Below are 13,294 nucleotides of genomic sequence, written 5' to 3'. Positions count from 1 at the left end.
TGTGCCGCCTTACGAAGAAGCGGCGTCCGCCGCCCGGCGCCGGAACCCGCCCGCGGGGACGCGAGATTCCCCCGGGCGGCGGAAGGGCGGGGCGGGGCGGGGCGGGGCGGGCGGCAGCGGCGGCCATGCTGGCGGCGGGCGGGCGCAGCGTGGCCTGCGCCGTCTCCGGGGGGGTGGACAGCGCCGTGGCCGCCCTGCTGCTGCGCCGCCGGGGTGCGTGGGGCGGTGCGGGTGGGTGAGGGCGGAGGGGCCCGGGCACCGCCGCGCGTCACCTCGGCCCTCCTGCCCGGCCGGGCCTCCGCGGGTGGAACAGCCGCGCCTCGGGGGCGGCAAAAGTCAGCGCTGAAGGAGCGGGTGGGAGGAAATACCGTGTTGGGCTGCCAAGAGAGCTCGGGTTTGTGCTAGCTCTTAGCTATAGAAAAAAAAAAAAAAAAAAAAAAAAAAAGTCATACTGCACTGTGATGCTTAGCAGGATGTGTGCTCGGCACAGGACTACTCGCATCTTCTGAAGGATGCCGTTACTCAAGCAAGTCTCAAAAACCCCACAGGTTTTGGGACCGGGCTGTAGGAATTTAACTTCATAAGTCCTTCTTACCTTCATTTCATAGGCTACCAGGTGACAGGGGTCTTTATGAAGAACTGGGACCCTCTGGATGAACAAGGAACTTGCTCCATCGACAGAGATTGTGAAGATGCTTACCGGGTTTGTCAGAAGCTCGATATTCCTTTTCACCAGGTTTCCTATGTGAAAGAGTACTGGAATGAAGTATTCAGGTAGAAACACCTTTAAAATAGATGGTCTTTTAGTGTATTAGCGTAGTACAGTGTTATTGTTAAAAGTAAGGATGGACAGGTAACGGGCAACAGCAATTTATTGCAGTATTATCAGTGCTAAGAGAAAGTACTGAAGCCTGTTAAATATCAGAGGAATTATTTTTTCTCGTTCATATTTAATACCAGCATGTATATGTTGGCTTTAATATGTTTGTTATTTTTGAAATTAATGTGAGACTTCTCCCTACTTATGAGTGTGTGGCAGTTGCTTTGTTGTGGCTCATTTCTTTTGATTCACACATACTGTCCCAACCTTATTGTGTCTTGAGAAAAAAATGTTTAATAGGGTGCTAGTATTGTCTCTGTGTGTAATTTATGTAGTGCATTATACATTATTGTATACTGAATCTAGCTTACCACAAAGTGATCGTGAACTAGCCTTCCTTCTTTAAACCTGTAACAAATTTGAAACTGTTCTCTAAAGAGGGTGTTCAGATTTTCTGTGAATTTGTTCCACTTTAAGGGAATAAAGTTATATATAGTTCTGCATGAACTACAATATAGACTATTGTAGTTCTACATGAGAGTTTTTCTTGGGAGGCAGGAGAAGAAGGGAAGTATTGATATAACAACATAATTTATCATTTATGTGCTCAACGTAAGTACATAAACGTTGCTCCCTGATCTTCATCATTGCCCTTTAAGTAGTGCTGCTGTTACCTTATCTTAGAAGAAACTGAGGAATAGCCTAGTCATGCTACTCCTGCTTCATGCTAAAATGACGTCAAGTTGAGAACTAAACTTTTGTATAGTCAATGAAGAAAACAGCCCTGTTCTGGGAAAGTTCATTTTTCCTTCCCGGTGCGAGAGAATGAATATATGTTATCAAAACTGTTGAGGGGTATGAGGTGTCTGTAAATAATAGTGAATGAAAGATCATAGATCAGCTTTTCTTGTGCTTCTCATCATTTATTAGTACAGTGTTCCTGAACAATCTGTTGCAAGTGTCTTGGTTTGTTTCAGAATCCTTTTTTGTTCACTGTCATCATTGACCACTCCTACTCTGGATCTCTCTTTAAAGGGTTATTCATCAAAACCCAGGTTTTATCAAGAGAACTGTTACAGGTCTTGTCTTTCCCATGGTTTGTGAAAAGCCTGTTTCAGATCTTTACATCAGAGAGAGATTCAGTAGGCATTCTTCATTGCCTTTTGTCTGGTTCTGTACTTTATTTGAATTTCTGAACTGGTGGCTTAATGTTGAGTCTTTTATAAAGCTTCCAGTGTACTCTTGCTGTATTTCCAAAGAAGTACTGCGTTATTGTAAGAGTACAGTGCTGAGCCAGCAAGAGGGAGGCAGCTCTGGGTAGACCCAGGTGATTTAATTATTAATATGAATTGTTGAATTCAGAACTGTTAATAAGGAGTTAGACAAAGTAAAAAGGTATGTTGCTTTACTTTCTATTTATGAATGCAATGTAAAACATGGTAAGGAAGAAACAATTGACTGTTTCAGATGGTGAAAAGTAAAACCAAATACTAGGGTTGCTAGTGTTCTTTTAAATCCAGTCTTATGTCTTCAGTGACTACTGAGGACAAGCAGAATAATGCAATGATCAGGCCTTTTGATATCTCAGTGCATTGCTGTGTGCTGGTTTAATTTCATTACTTGTTATTTTGATGTTTTCAAGCAACTAATGCTAAGCACTTTAATTACATGGCAGTGTAAAACTATAACATGACTTCAAACTACTAGAATTCCTTGAAGGGAAAAAAAAAAAAAAATGGAAAAAAACACTGTATGAAATTAAGCCCCGTGACTGCTTATGGTGGCATTATTGCATGTTAAATTATTGTCCATTCAGCTGAGACGCAGCAATTCCTGGTGTATACTCCACTGCACTGTCATTTTGAAAAATTAAACAGGCTTGTTGTAAAGAAATGAATAGGATGTGCACAGTGGGCAGCCATGTGTCCTCTGAGGGAGTATTTAATAAAACAGGGTTACAAGATTGTGAGTGATCATTTGACCGTGTCCTCAATGCGCTTTGGAGAAAATCTTCCAAGTATTGTTTTTTACAGGTCAAAATCTAATGGGTATGACAGGGTCTCAAGTTCTCATGTTTAAGCAGATCGTTCAGTTTCAGATAGTATTATGCCGTGTTAATAATGTTGATATACATTTGAATCTTTATTTTACAGTGACCTCTTAAAAGAGTATGAATTGGGAAGGACTCCTAATCCTGATATTGTGTGTAACAAGCACATCAAATTCAACTACTTTCTTCATTATGCTATGGATAACCTTGGTAAGGCATTTTCAAGTGTGTCAGTACAGAGTGTGCCATGTAAATACTTAAAGGATACAAACTCTTGAAAAGGTGGGGAAAAACATGAGTTCAAAAACAAGAGTTCAAGTATGTGCCTTTGTGTTTTGTCTTTTTTTTTTTTCCGTGATAGGAGCAGATGCAATTGCTACGGGGCATTATGCTAGGACCTCACTAGAGGATGAGGAAGTATTTCAACAGAAACATATTAAAAGACCACAAAGGCTTTTCAGAAACCGTTTTGAAGTTAGAAATCGTAAGTGGTTTCTTCATTTCATATTTCATCCAAGGTATGAAGGAGAAATTTAAACTATATTTGGTGTCACAGAATCAAGGAAGTTTGTTGCCTTACATGTGATCATTACCATTTAAACCCCAGCCTTTATAGAAGATTGATTATGCAAAACAGGGGATTTACATTACTGAAAATTACCCTGACTGGTCAAATATATTACGTTTTCTATTTTAAGAGTTCTAATCCAGGTAGAGAGGTAAGTATAAGCATTTCAGTAGTAATCGATGTTCTGGAGGGGCTGTAATGTGGATTAAGGAGACAGGCCTGTCTTCTATACCCTGGTGAAGTATTTCAAGAAATCTTTAATCAAGTATTCCATGACTGACGTAAAATTTTCTATTTTAATGTTTCTTCTATTTTAGGGAATGTATTTAGCTATTCAGTATATAGTATAGATAAAACTCATCATGGGGATATGCTTAAGTGGAAGTTTAGAATTAAGGCTTTGAAACATTAAAATTAATAACAAACCCTTTACAGTAATTGGACTGTATATTATTTTACTGGAAAAATCAGGTTCTCATTCAGTAACTCAACTATTCTGCTTTATTTTACTGTTCTGTAGAAGCCTGGTTTTCCCAGGTAGATCAAAGTTCTGCCTATACTGCAACTGAAAAGTGCAAGTGCAGCAGGCACAGGCATTTTTAAGGCTACAATTCTCAGGTCAGCAAAGGTACTAGTAGCAGCAGTGCAGATTTTGCTCTCCACTTTAATAGTCTGCCTGTGACTGTACATAATCAGAGGTTGATCTCAGCACCACGGTGGTGCTCTTGTTATCAGCACCAAAGCCAGCTTGATGAGTGCTGGTTTGGGTATGTCTCTGCATGGCACTATCACAGCTTGGATGGCAATCTAGAGATTTCCCAAATAGCTCTGCAGTGGGCCATAATGCAGTAAAAGTAATTCAGGTGAAGGTTTGATGTATAATGAGAAGCTTGCTATACCCAAAGGGAAAGAAATCTGCAAACTACCTACCACTATGCAGGGCTGCTATGGTGATGTTTTTGTGTTACAACTTCCCTGCCTTCATTTGTTTGTTCTGGACTTCGAAGGGGTTTAGTTGTTTCTTTGATTTAATTTTATTCCTGGAAAGTTGAAATGGCCCCAGTGGGACCAGTGGTCTGTACTTGTGACAGACTGTGATTCATGGCTGTAGTATTTTGTGATGTTCTAAACAGGCTTCTTGCCCCGCTACCACAATTATATATTATTAGTTGTAACTGAACTATTGGTCTGTAGTTAGTGTTCGTTTGAGTCAAGAAACACGTAAGTGGAGTTTGTACAACAGCAGAACTCCTAAAGTGGACAGAATGTGACTGAAAAACTATTTTATGTCACACTCCCCTCTGAGCATTGGGAATAACTCTGCTGATTGTTCTGTTCAAATCATTGATTTATAGCAGTATGATTTCAGGGCAAAACTGAATGTCTTTTTGAAGAACAGTGTATTCTAAGATATTTGAATCTTCATTCTTTTACATGAAATAGGAAATTTGTTTTTGTTTTTCATATTGTTGAGGTTACTGCCAGTGACACAGGCAGTATTGTAACAGATGAGGCAATGTAAGACTTCGTAAGATTCTGCACTGTACAAAATCAGAATCTTTGTAGATCTTTTTGTTGGCAAGAAAATACACAAATATTTTCAATTAGATTTTGAAAAACCTGGAAAGTACTGTCTTTAACATGTATTTGGAAATTATAAAACTACAATATTGACCGTTAAACACTAAGGGAAGTTGAGCTATTAAAGGGGGTTATGTTGAGATGCCTTATGTGTTCTGCACTTGCAGCTGTGAAACTTCTTCAAGGGGCTGACCTCTTTAAGGACCAGACCTTCTTTCTAAGTCAGATCTCTCAAGATGCTTTGAGAAAAACCATTTTCCCTTTGGGGGATTTAACAAAAAGTTTTGTAAAGAAGATAGCAGCGGAACATGGCCTTCATCATGTGCTAAAGAAAAAAGAGGCATGGTAACACTTAAACTTTTTTGATTTTTATTTCTTTCTAAAATAGACTTTCTAGAAATTTTTGAGCTTTAATCTGTGACAACTCATCTGTTTCAGAGCACCGTAATAGAATAGGTTGGGAAGCAGTTTTATAGCTGTTCACTTGATTAAAAGTACTTTTATGAGCTTGTGGTTAGTTGTGTATTTTAGCCTGCAGATAATTTGTCTACTGTTACACCTCAGAAGAACTAAGGTGAATGTGGATGTGTTAGGATGATGTGAGCCTTAAGGAAATCATTCTCTATCACAGCAGGTGAGAAGCCTTTGGTCTTTATTTTCCATAGCTTTTAAAGGCTTCCTCAATATAATTATTTTTCAATGTGTCTTTATAGAAATTGGATCATAGTGTTTTTCCACAGTTACTCTTTTAAAAAAATAGTTCTGTTTCTCTGAAAACTAACACTTCATGAGTTGATCCTAAAAAAAAAATTGTAATGCAGGCAGCAGTTGTATTGCTGCTGTCTTGATTGCTTTTAATGTTTATTCGTCCACTGTAAGTGGGTGTCTGTAGAATGTAGGCAGTAACTGGAAGGAAAAGGAAACCCTAATAGTTTTTGAAAGTTTTTTTCAAGAGATATACCATTACTGTATAATCTGTGTTACTTTTGTACTTGAATCTGAAAAAGACTTCTGTTTTTAACATACACACAATATAGTCATCAAGGTTAATGTATGTATTTATTGAACGTGTTCTATTTCCTGTTACTTCTCCTCTTCTGTGCTTACAGCTCTTGATATTGTATAGAATTAGTTTACTTATGTTGGAGCAGATGTTGTGGTTTTGTTTACTGAGATGTCTATCATAGTTTGGGATACAGTGAGGGGGAAAATCCATCTTGGAAAGATTATTAATGGTCATTATTTCAAATGTTTTTCTTTGCTTTTACGGATTCAATACCACATTTCGTTTTCAGAGTATGGGAGTCTGTTTCATTGGTGAAAGAAACTTTGAAAATTTCCTTCTTGAGGTGAGCAACATTAAATCTGTGACAATATTTATGTTCTGTTCTGGTTTTCAGTAGTAATTTAGAACACTGCAGAAAAACCTCAAACAGTTTGTGGCCCGTACAAGTAGCAATGTCCCATCTCCCCTTGCAGTCCCAAGCCTACTCAGAAGCTAACACCAACAGCCTGCAGGAAGTATCTTGCCCCTCCACCAGTGAACAGTCAGTCGCTTTCTGTAGCAAAAGGAGTGCATGAACTTGCGCTCCTGTGCCTGCCAGGCTCTGACAAGTGTTTGGGGTGTGAGAGGGGCACATGGCTGAGTCCTGCTGGCCCCTGGCATAAGTGAGGATGGGGGAAGTGAAGCCCAGAATTGCTGCTGAGAGGGACTGCCCTTCCTGCTTTCCTCTCTAAAGCAGCATCAGGGAAGAGGGAGTAGGCTGCTTGGGCGGAGTTCGCTTCTTAAAAAGTTATTTTCCAGCTTTAAGTGAATGTAGTGACAGAACCTGAAATACACTGTGAGTTTTTTGGGGGGCCATCTTGTAACTTAAACAATCTCTTCCTTTTGGGTAGTATTTAGAACCTCAACCAGGTAACTTTGTTTCCATTGAAGATAAGAAGGTGATGGGAACACACAAAGGTAATTGGCTAACACACCTTAATAACAGCTTTTATCTAAATGGAACAATACCCCTTGTATTTGGAGGGACAAATTTTGTGAAATTCCCAATCAACTCTTAATAATCGTGGAAGACTTGCTTTATACAATAGTACAGCCTTGAACTACAACTGATTCTTGATTATTTGTTCCATGTTGCAAGAAAGTAAATTATAATTATTAGGGTTACTCTGTTGATAACTAAATGGTTGTTAATTTAATACCAAGAGACCATTGTTCTTTTAGTTCATTCAGTTAAGTCTGTGCTTCGGTTCCAGATTCTTTAGTACCTAAACTTTGCAGAAAAAAATATACCATGCACCTCAGTGATGCACAGTAGGATATCACCAAACATGGGCAGCTTTCCTTTTCCTTTCCTTCTGCATGTCCTTCCTCTAATCTTTGTAGTTCTAACTGCCAGAACTGAGTTCCTCTCCCAAGTAATTTATGGAAGTAGGATGTTCTACTAGTACATAAAAGTAAAGGAAACTGGTAAGACTGAGCGGTAGCAAAACCACAAATTGAAGCTGAAACAAAGAAATGGTTGTCTTTTATAAACCCTAAGAATACCACAGTTGAAACAGATTAGTTTGAAATTGCGTGCCTCAGGTACAGATAAAAACTTTCAAGTAGATGTTAGTTTAGTTTGTCCTTGGCACACCTCTCTAAGACAACTTTGTTTCTTATTCTTTCTTTAGTGGTAAAGTTTTGGGGAAATTATTTTAACATATTTTTCTGAAAGTTAAAGAGTAGAAGTTGCTAGCAGCATTACATTTTTGTATTTCCTTAGGTTGGTTCCTCTACACAATAGGCCAGAGGGCTAGAATAGCAGGCCTGAAGGATGCTTGGTTTGTTGTAGACAAAGATGTCAGCACTGGAGATGTCTTTGTGGTGAGTTAATTAACACTGGTATTACAAATGACTAATGCAAGCATTTTGTGATTCCTGCTGTATGGAATGTGATTATAACCTGGGCAGAATTCTTGGCTTTCCTCTTGGAGGAAACAAGAACCAACTAGTGCAGCATCAGCCAATTTGAAACATCTTGTACGAACTGCCTTCTGTAGAAAATTGTTTTAGATTTTGGCATAGAACATTTCCAAAGGGCAAATACTGAAAAGAATCAGCCGATCTACTGAGCTCTCATTTTCAATGCTAAAACATGAGCTTTTTATTGTAGTTATTATGACACAGTATATAAAATATGTATTCACTTGGTTTACTACTTTATTTTTCTAGTAAAAGAAGTAGTAGCCAGTAATACATTTTTATCATTTTGAAAACAGACAGATTATATATAATACTGCAAATAATTTGTGTCTTAATGATTAATCATGTGAGATGACTGGGAGTTCTGCAGCTTGCTAGCATTGTTAATGTTTCTTGCTGTTCATGCAGTTGTTATAATCACATTAGTATCAAATAAGAATAACGAGGTGTTCTGCTACTTGTTGATGTGCCTGGGGGGAAAAAATCATAATCAAATGAGAGTTGAGAGGAAACAGGCAGGACCACTACGAAACTATTTTATTTTTTTTAAGCCTTACAGTAAGGCTGTGTGTGCAGTGCCTTTGTTGGGAAGGTGTTGAGTTGAGAAATTGGAGAAGAGGGAGGTAGTATCTTGTTCAGGCTGAATTCATGTTTACTTACTGCCCTCCTTATCCTACCTCAACAACGCAGAAATATGATTGGAGGAAAAAGAATACAAGAAGTGACATGACTCTGAGATGTAGAAGACTGAGAAATAATTCAAGCTTGTTTTAGCCTACTGATAAAATTCAATAATAATTCAAGCTTGTTTTAGCTGATTTAAGTGCTAATAAATGCTTGCTTTTTTACTCATCGTGCCTTCATTTTGATATGGCTTGATGCTTCTTCTGTATTTCATGCTTTACAAGTTATACACTCTCTGGAAAAAAAAACATTAGCATTAAATAAATGTATTTTAAGGCACCATCAACAGATCACCCTGCTCTGTACAGAGACCTACTGCGGACAAACCGAGTGCACTGGATATCAGAGGAACCTCCTGCAGAGCTCGTTAGAGATAAAATGATGGAATGTCATTTCAGGTTTCGGCACCAGATGGCACTGGGTAATCAAACCTTCTTTTGTTTTTTTGTTTTACTCAGTTTGTGAAACTGTGTTAGTGTGTTCAGTGTAGTTTTGCAGAAATAGTTGAAATGTTTTTGCTTGCATTTCTGTTATGTCTTTATAAAACAATTCTGTGTAGTAGTATTGTGATTTACTGTTTAACCTAGTGATGAAGGATTTTCTTTTTTAATATGAACATAAGGATTAACTGGCAGGTGTTTGGCCATTTTACTGATCTAGTGCCTTGTGTGCTGACTCTAAACCAAGACGGGAGTGTGTGGGTGACGCTAGTGAAGCCAGCAAGAGCTATCACACCTGGGCAGGTAAGTTATTAGAAGTTATTTTCTTTCCTTTTTTGTGTTTTGGCTTATCTGGCTAATAAAATAGTGGTTTTATTATGTGGAATGAAATAGTTAATTTATTTGCATGTGAGAGTAGTTATCTGTATTTTGACTATTCATCAACTATTTTGAAGGAGATAGTTTCTAGTTTTAAATGGTCTGTTATCCATATATCTGAGAAACTGGCTTACAAGTTTTAGAAGTACATAGAGACATCTCTGGTAATCAGTTGTGTATGCAGAAATGCAATCTGTTGTTGTCTTCAATAAATAGATTTTAAAAGGCATTAGTTTAATAATTGGCTGCTTAATATGGTTTTAGTGTTCAAATTTGTTTAGTGAGGATCCGTGTCCAGTGAAATCCGTTGTCCTGGGACAGTACTGAGAACTAAGGTACTGTGTAATGATGCATTTTAATGCTGTTAATATAAAGATACTCCCATCACATTCTAAACCAGTGGTTCTCAAACATTTTCTGCATGCCTTCTCCCAGCATATGTTCTACACTCCCTCTCCCTCCCCAAAATGTGGGGACCCATGGGACACACTGGGAGGGAAAATGTCTGAGAACTGTTTGTAAATGAGAGGGGGGTGCACTTAAGAGAAGTGAGCTGAGAAGACTCCAGCCAGAGGTGATGATGGGCAGGAGAAGCCTCTGACTGTCAGGAGCTGCTGAGCCTGTAACCAGGCTCTTTACTGCAAGGTCATGAGACCGGGCCAGGAGGCCTGTGCTGCTCCTTGCCTGTGAGAACCCACCAAATACGTCAGGGAGCCCCAGTTGCTTCCTTCCAGATGGTCTGCTTCAGTAGGCCTTGGTCCCCTTCCTATTGTGAGAGGTGCCACTGTAGCCAGGGCACAGTTGTCTGGGGAAGGTCCAGTGAAGATGCAGATGATGTTATTTATGTCACGCCCTTTGGGAAGGGAAGCTTTCCAGCACAATCCATTCCACCTCAGTAACCAAAGAGTTTTGAGATAATCTTGTAGAAGTTCATGATGGAATTTCCACCAATGTGTTTATATTTACGTTCACGTGAGCCCAACAAATCCTTTGCATTTTTTTTTTTTTGTTGTTAAGAATTTAGTCAGAACAAATATAAATGAATGCACTCACTTTCCAGCAGTTTCCTCACAACAGCCTGCAGTTGCTCACCATGCTATTTGCAGCTGCTGAAAAGACTCTGCCTGTGTTTATCTCCTAGTTTGCCGTGTTCTACAAGGGTGACGAGTGCTTGGGCAGTGGGAAGATCCTACGGTTGGGCCCATCGGTGTATACCATGCAACAGGGTAAAAAACAAGAGGAGGGTCCAAAGAAGGAAGACAAAATAGAACCAGCAACATAACATACCGGTTTGTTTATTGAAGGACTTTGGAGAATTTGCTGCCTGAGAACAATAAAAATAATAATAAACGTTTTTTGTTAATCTGTTATGTTTTAAAGGTCAGTTGACCATTGAGTCCCAGCTCTTGACTGTTAGCACTGAACAGGTTTAAAACTAAAGCCAGTTTGGTACAATTTTACTGGGCTGGATGGTGATATTTATGTTAATACATATCAAGGGATGTCTTAAAGTTGTTCTGTAATAGTAGTGACAAGAATTTTAATATAAATATCATGTCTGAAATCATAGTTCTATCTTTTATGCATAAATGAAATACTTCTTTTCCATTACTTGAAGATACCTGTCCCTAGCTAAAGCACATAAGTTATTTTACAGTGAAGGAGTGTTTGTGCTTTGAGCTCTGGAAAAGGAATGAATGATACTTAAGTTCAGCATTTTGAATGAACTCTAAGCGACAGATTTATTCTTCATTTTATATAGTTTTATAAGAAATGCTTGGAATTTTAAACTGTAATAAGTAGCGGTTTCAGGTGTCTACATAATTCAGAATTACAAATCTTAGGGGCTTAAAAACAGTCTTGATGGTTAGTTTTTTTCACACAACTGACTAATTTTGTGTTAACTGCTGAGGACAGAGGCTGTTTGGTTTGTTTCCTGGAGAAGGGAATGCATTGTTATGCTTCAGAAAAAATGCAAATTCATATGCATTTCCTTATGTAGTTAACAATACAAATAATTGAATCTTGCCATGTGTCAAAATGGAGTGGTATTAGGAAGAGCTGAATACCCCTGTCCAGATTATCTACTTTTGTAAGGATTGGGTGCATACTGAGGACATCCTAAGCTTCTAGTAAAACTTTATTACAGCGAGTGAACAGAAATGAATTCCTGTCTTTTAACTTGGTAGTCGAAAGTAATTGTCCTTAAAGTCCAGCTGTACAGGAGCAGGAGTTCCCAGCTGGGTGTAGAATTTTGAGATTTGCATCCAATTTGGGTAGTAGGAAAGCAGTGCCATGAATAGATCTATTCAGGAGATCTGCAGGCTTGGATTACATGTACATCCTTTTCTGTTGTTTTGAGTATCTTCTAATAATTGCTTTTATTTCTTCTGGCAAGGGAAGTAAAAGTAGTCTCTCTTCTTCAGTGTGTGGAAGTAAAAGGAGAAGACACTCTTCAGTGTCTACCTGCTAGCCTGGCAAAGTTAAACACACAGCTCAGGGAACCCTATGGAAAAAGCTGGACTGTTAAGATCTTACGTATTTATTTGACATTACAGTAGAACTGCTTGAGAGGGGGAAAAAAGCCATCCTTTTTCACTGGTGCCGAATTCAGTTCAGTTTAGAAGTGTCTTCAGAGTGTCTATCCATATGCAGGTTAATTGTAAAGACTCCTCATGCTTCATGTCAACTCCTGATTTGTGTTAGGTTAGTTGTGTTACAGGTCTTGGTCATGACTTTTATGTGTTTTTTCCTAATGTTTTCTTTATCTTTCCTGAAACTTTTGTCTTTGCAAAATGTGGAAATAATTACTAAGGAGGTAATGCTTCACGTTGTCCTCATCTGAGTTTTCCGGTAAATGCCTCAATTAAAATCTTCAGAAATGTTTTGTGCTATACTAGTGTGGTTTTTATTATTAGCTTATCTCTCAGCACTCTCAGGTACGTTTGTTATTTGATACTGTACTGGAAGAGGTGGGTTCAACTGTGAGGACATGTAAAAGGACACAGCCATTTCTGTGTCTTCAAACTTCACTTTCTTTTAAAATTCACAGAATTGCAGAGGTTGACCTCTGGAGATCATCTGGTCCACCTCCACTGCTCAAAGCAGGGACAACTGGAGCAGGTTGCTTGGGGCTGTGTTAGATTTTTAATATCTCCAAGAATGGAGGGAGGCCTCACAACCTGCATTGATAAGATCCCCCCTGAACCTTCTCAAGGCCGAACAGCCCCTGCTCTCTCAGCTGCTTCTTGTGTGACATGCTCCAGTCCTCCCTCATCGTCTCCATATCTGTGTCAGGAAGTTACCAGTGCTCCAGAGAACTGGACTGATTGTGCCTTTCTGTGTTGTCCCTCTAGCAGATACCAGCGTGGTTTAAGTCCTCTGTGATGAGCGGGGCCTGCAAACGTGAGGCTTCTTCCAGTTGTCTTCCTGGTCACATGGGTTGCAGCAGACACCCGCAGCGATGCCATCTATAAAGGTTGCCCCTCTAATCCTAACTCGCACGCACTCGGCTGGCTTGTCCACCCCCAGCCAGAGCTCCATCCTGTCCTGCTGCTCCCTCGCATCCCGGATGACTCCCGGGCCTGCCCTGTCTTCCCTGGGGAGCCTGTACCCCGGCACAGCAGCGCTTTGCACTGTTCCGCCATGTTTTTGTGATCACAGTGACATCATCCCCTGCAACTGCACACATAATTCTAAGTCCTCTCGTGTGTTCCCCATGTTCCTTGTGCCAGCGAACGGACACTCAAGGGGGCATCTAGCGAGGCCCCTCCTGCGTGTTTTGTTGTTTTTTTGTTCTCCT

At 39.6% G+C, this 13,294-nt stretch overlaps 1 protein-coding gene across 2 annotated transcripts; it reads left to right on the top strand.

Annotated features, from left to right (window-relative positions):
• Window positions 1-110: 110 nt before the first annotated feature.
• TRMU (tRNA mitochondrial 2-thiouridylase) lies at window positions 111-12,386 on the top strand. Of its 2 annotated transcripts, none has more exons than XM_042793101.1 (11): window positions 111-213; window positions 609-774; window positions 2,974-3,080; window positions 3,232-3,354; window positions 5,187-5,359; window positions 6,315-6,368; window positions 6,916-6,982; window positions 7,791-7,891; window positions 8,951-9,095; window positions 9,335-9,417; window positions 10,634-12,386. In XM_042793101.1, the coding sequence occupies exons 1-11, from the start codon at window positions 126-128 to the stop codon at window positions 10,772-10,774; spliced, it is 1,248 nt and encodes a 415-aa protein (XP_042649035.1). In that variant the 5' UTR covers window positions 111-125; the 3' UTR covers window positions 10,775-12,386. The 2 variants fall into 2 exon arrangements, with proteins under 2 accessions (XP_042649035.1, XP_032852186.1); XM_032996295.2 differs by lacking the exon at window positions 111-213 and adding an exon at window positions 236-394.
• Window positions 12,387-13,294: the final 908 nt, after the last annotated feature.

This window comes from Tyto alba, unplaced genomic scaffold, assembly GCF_018691265.1.
Source record: "Tyto alba isolate M040663 unplaced genomic scaffold, T.alba_DEE_v4.0 Super-Scaffold_2, whole genome shotgun sequence".
NCBI lineage: Eukaryota > Metazoa > Chordata > Aves > Strigiformes > Tytonidae > Tyto > Tyto alba.
The sequence above is the reverse complement of the archived record's forward strand: the minus strand, read 5'-3'. Positions and strand labels throughout refer to the sequence as shown.

What these genes read in the sequence shown, in the direction of transcription:
- TRMU (XM_042793101.1), top strand. Translation starts at nt 126, where the DNA reads ATGCTGGCGGCGGGCGGGCGCAGCGTGGCCTGCGCCGTCTCCGGGGGG. An exon ending in TTATGCTATGGATAACCTTG is followed by an intron (nt 3,081 to 3,231) that starts GTAAGGCATTTT and finishes TTTCCGTGATAG; the next exon opens with GAGCAGATGCAATTGCTACG. An exon ending in GGTGATGGGAACACACAAAG is followed by an intron (nt 6,983 to 7,790) that starts GTAATTGGCTAA and finishes GTATTTCCTTAG; the next exon opens with GTTGGTTCCTCTACACAATA.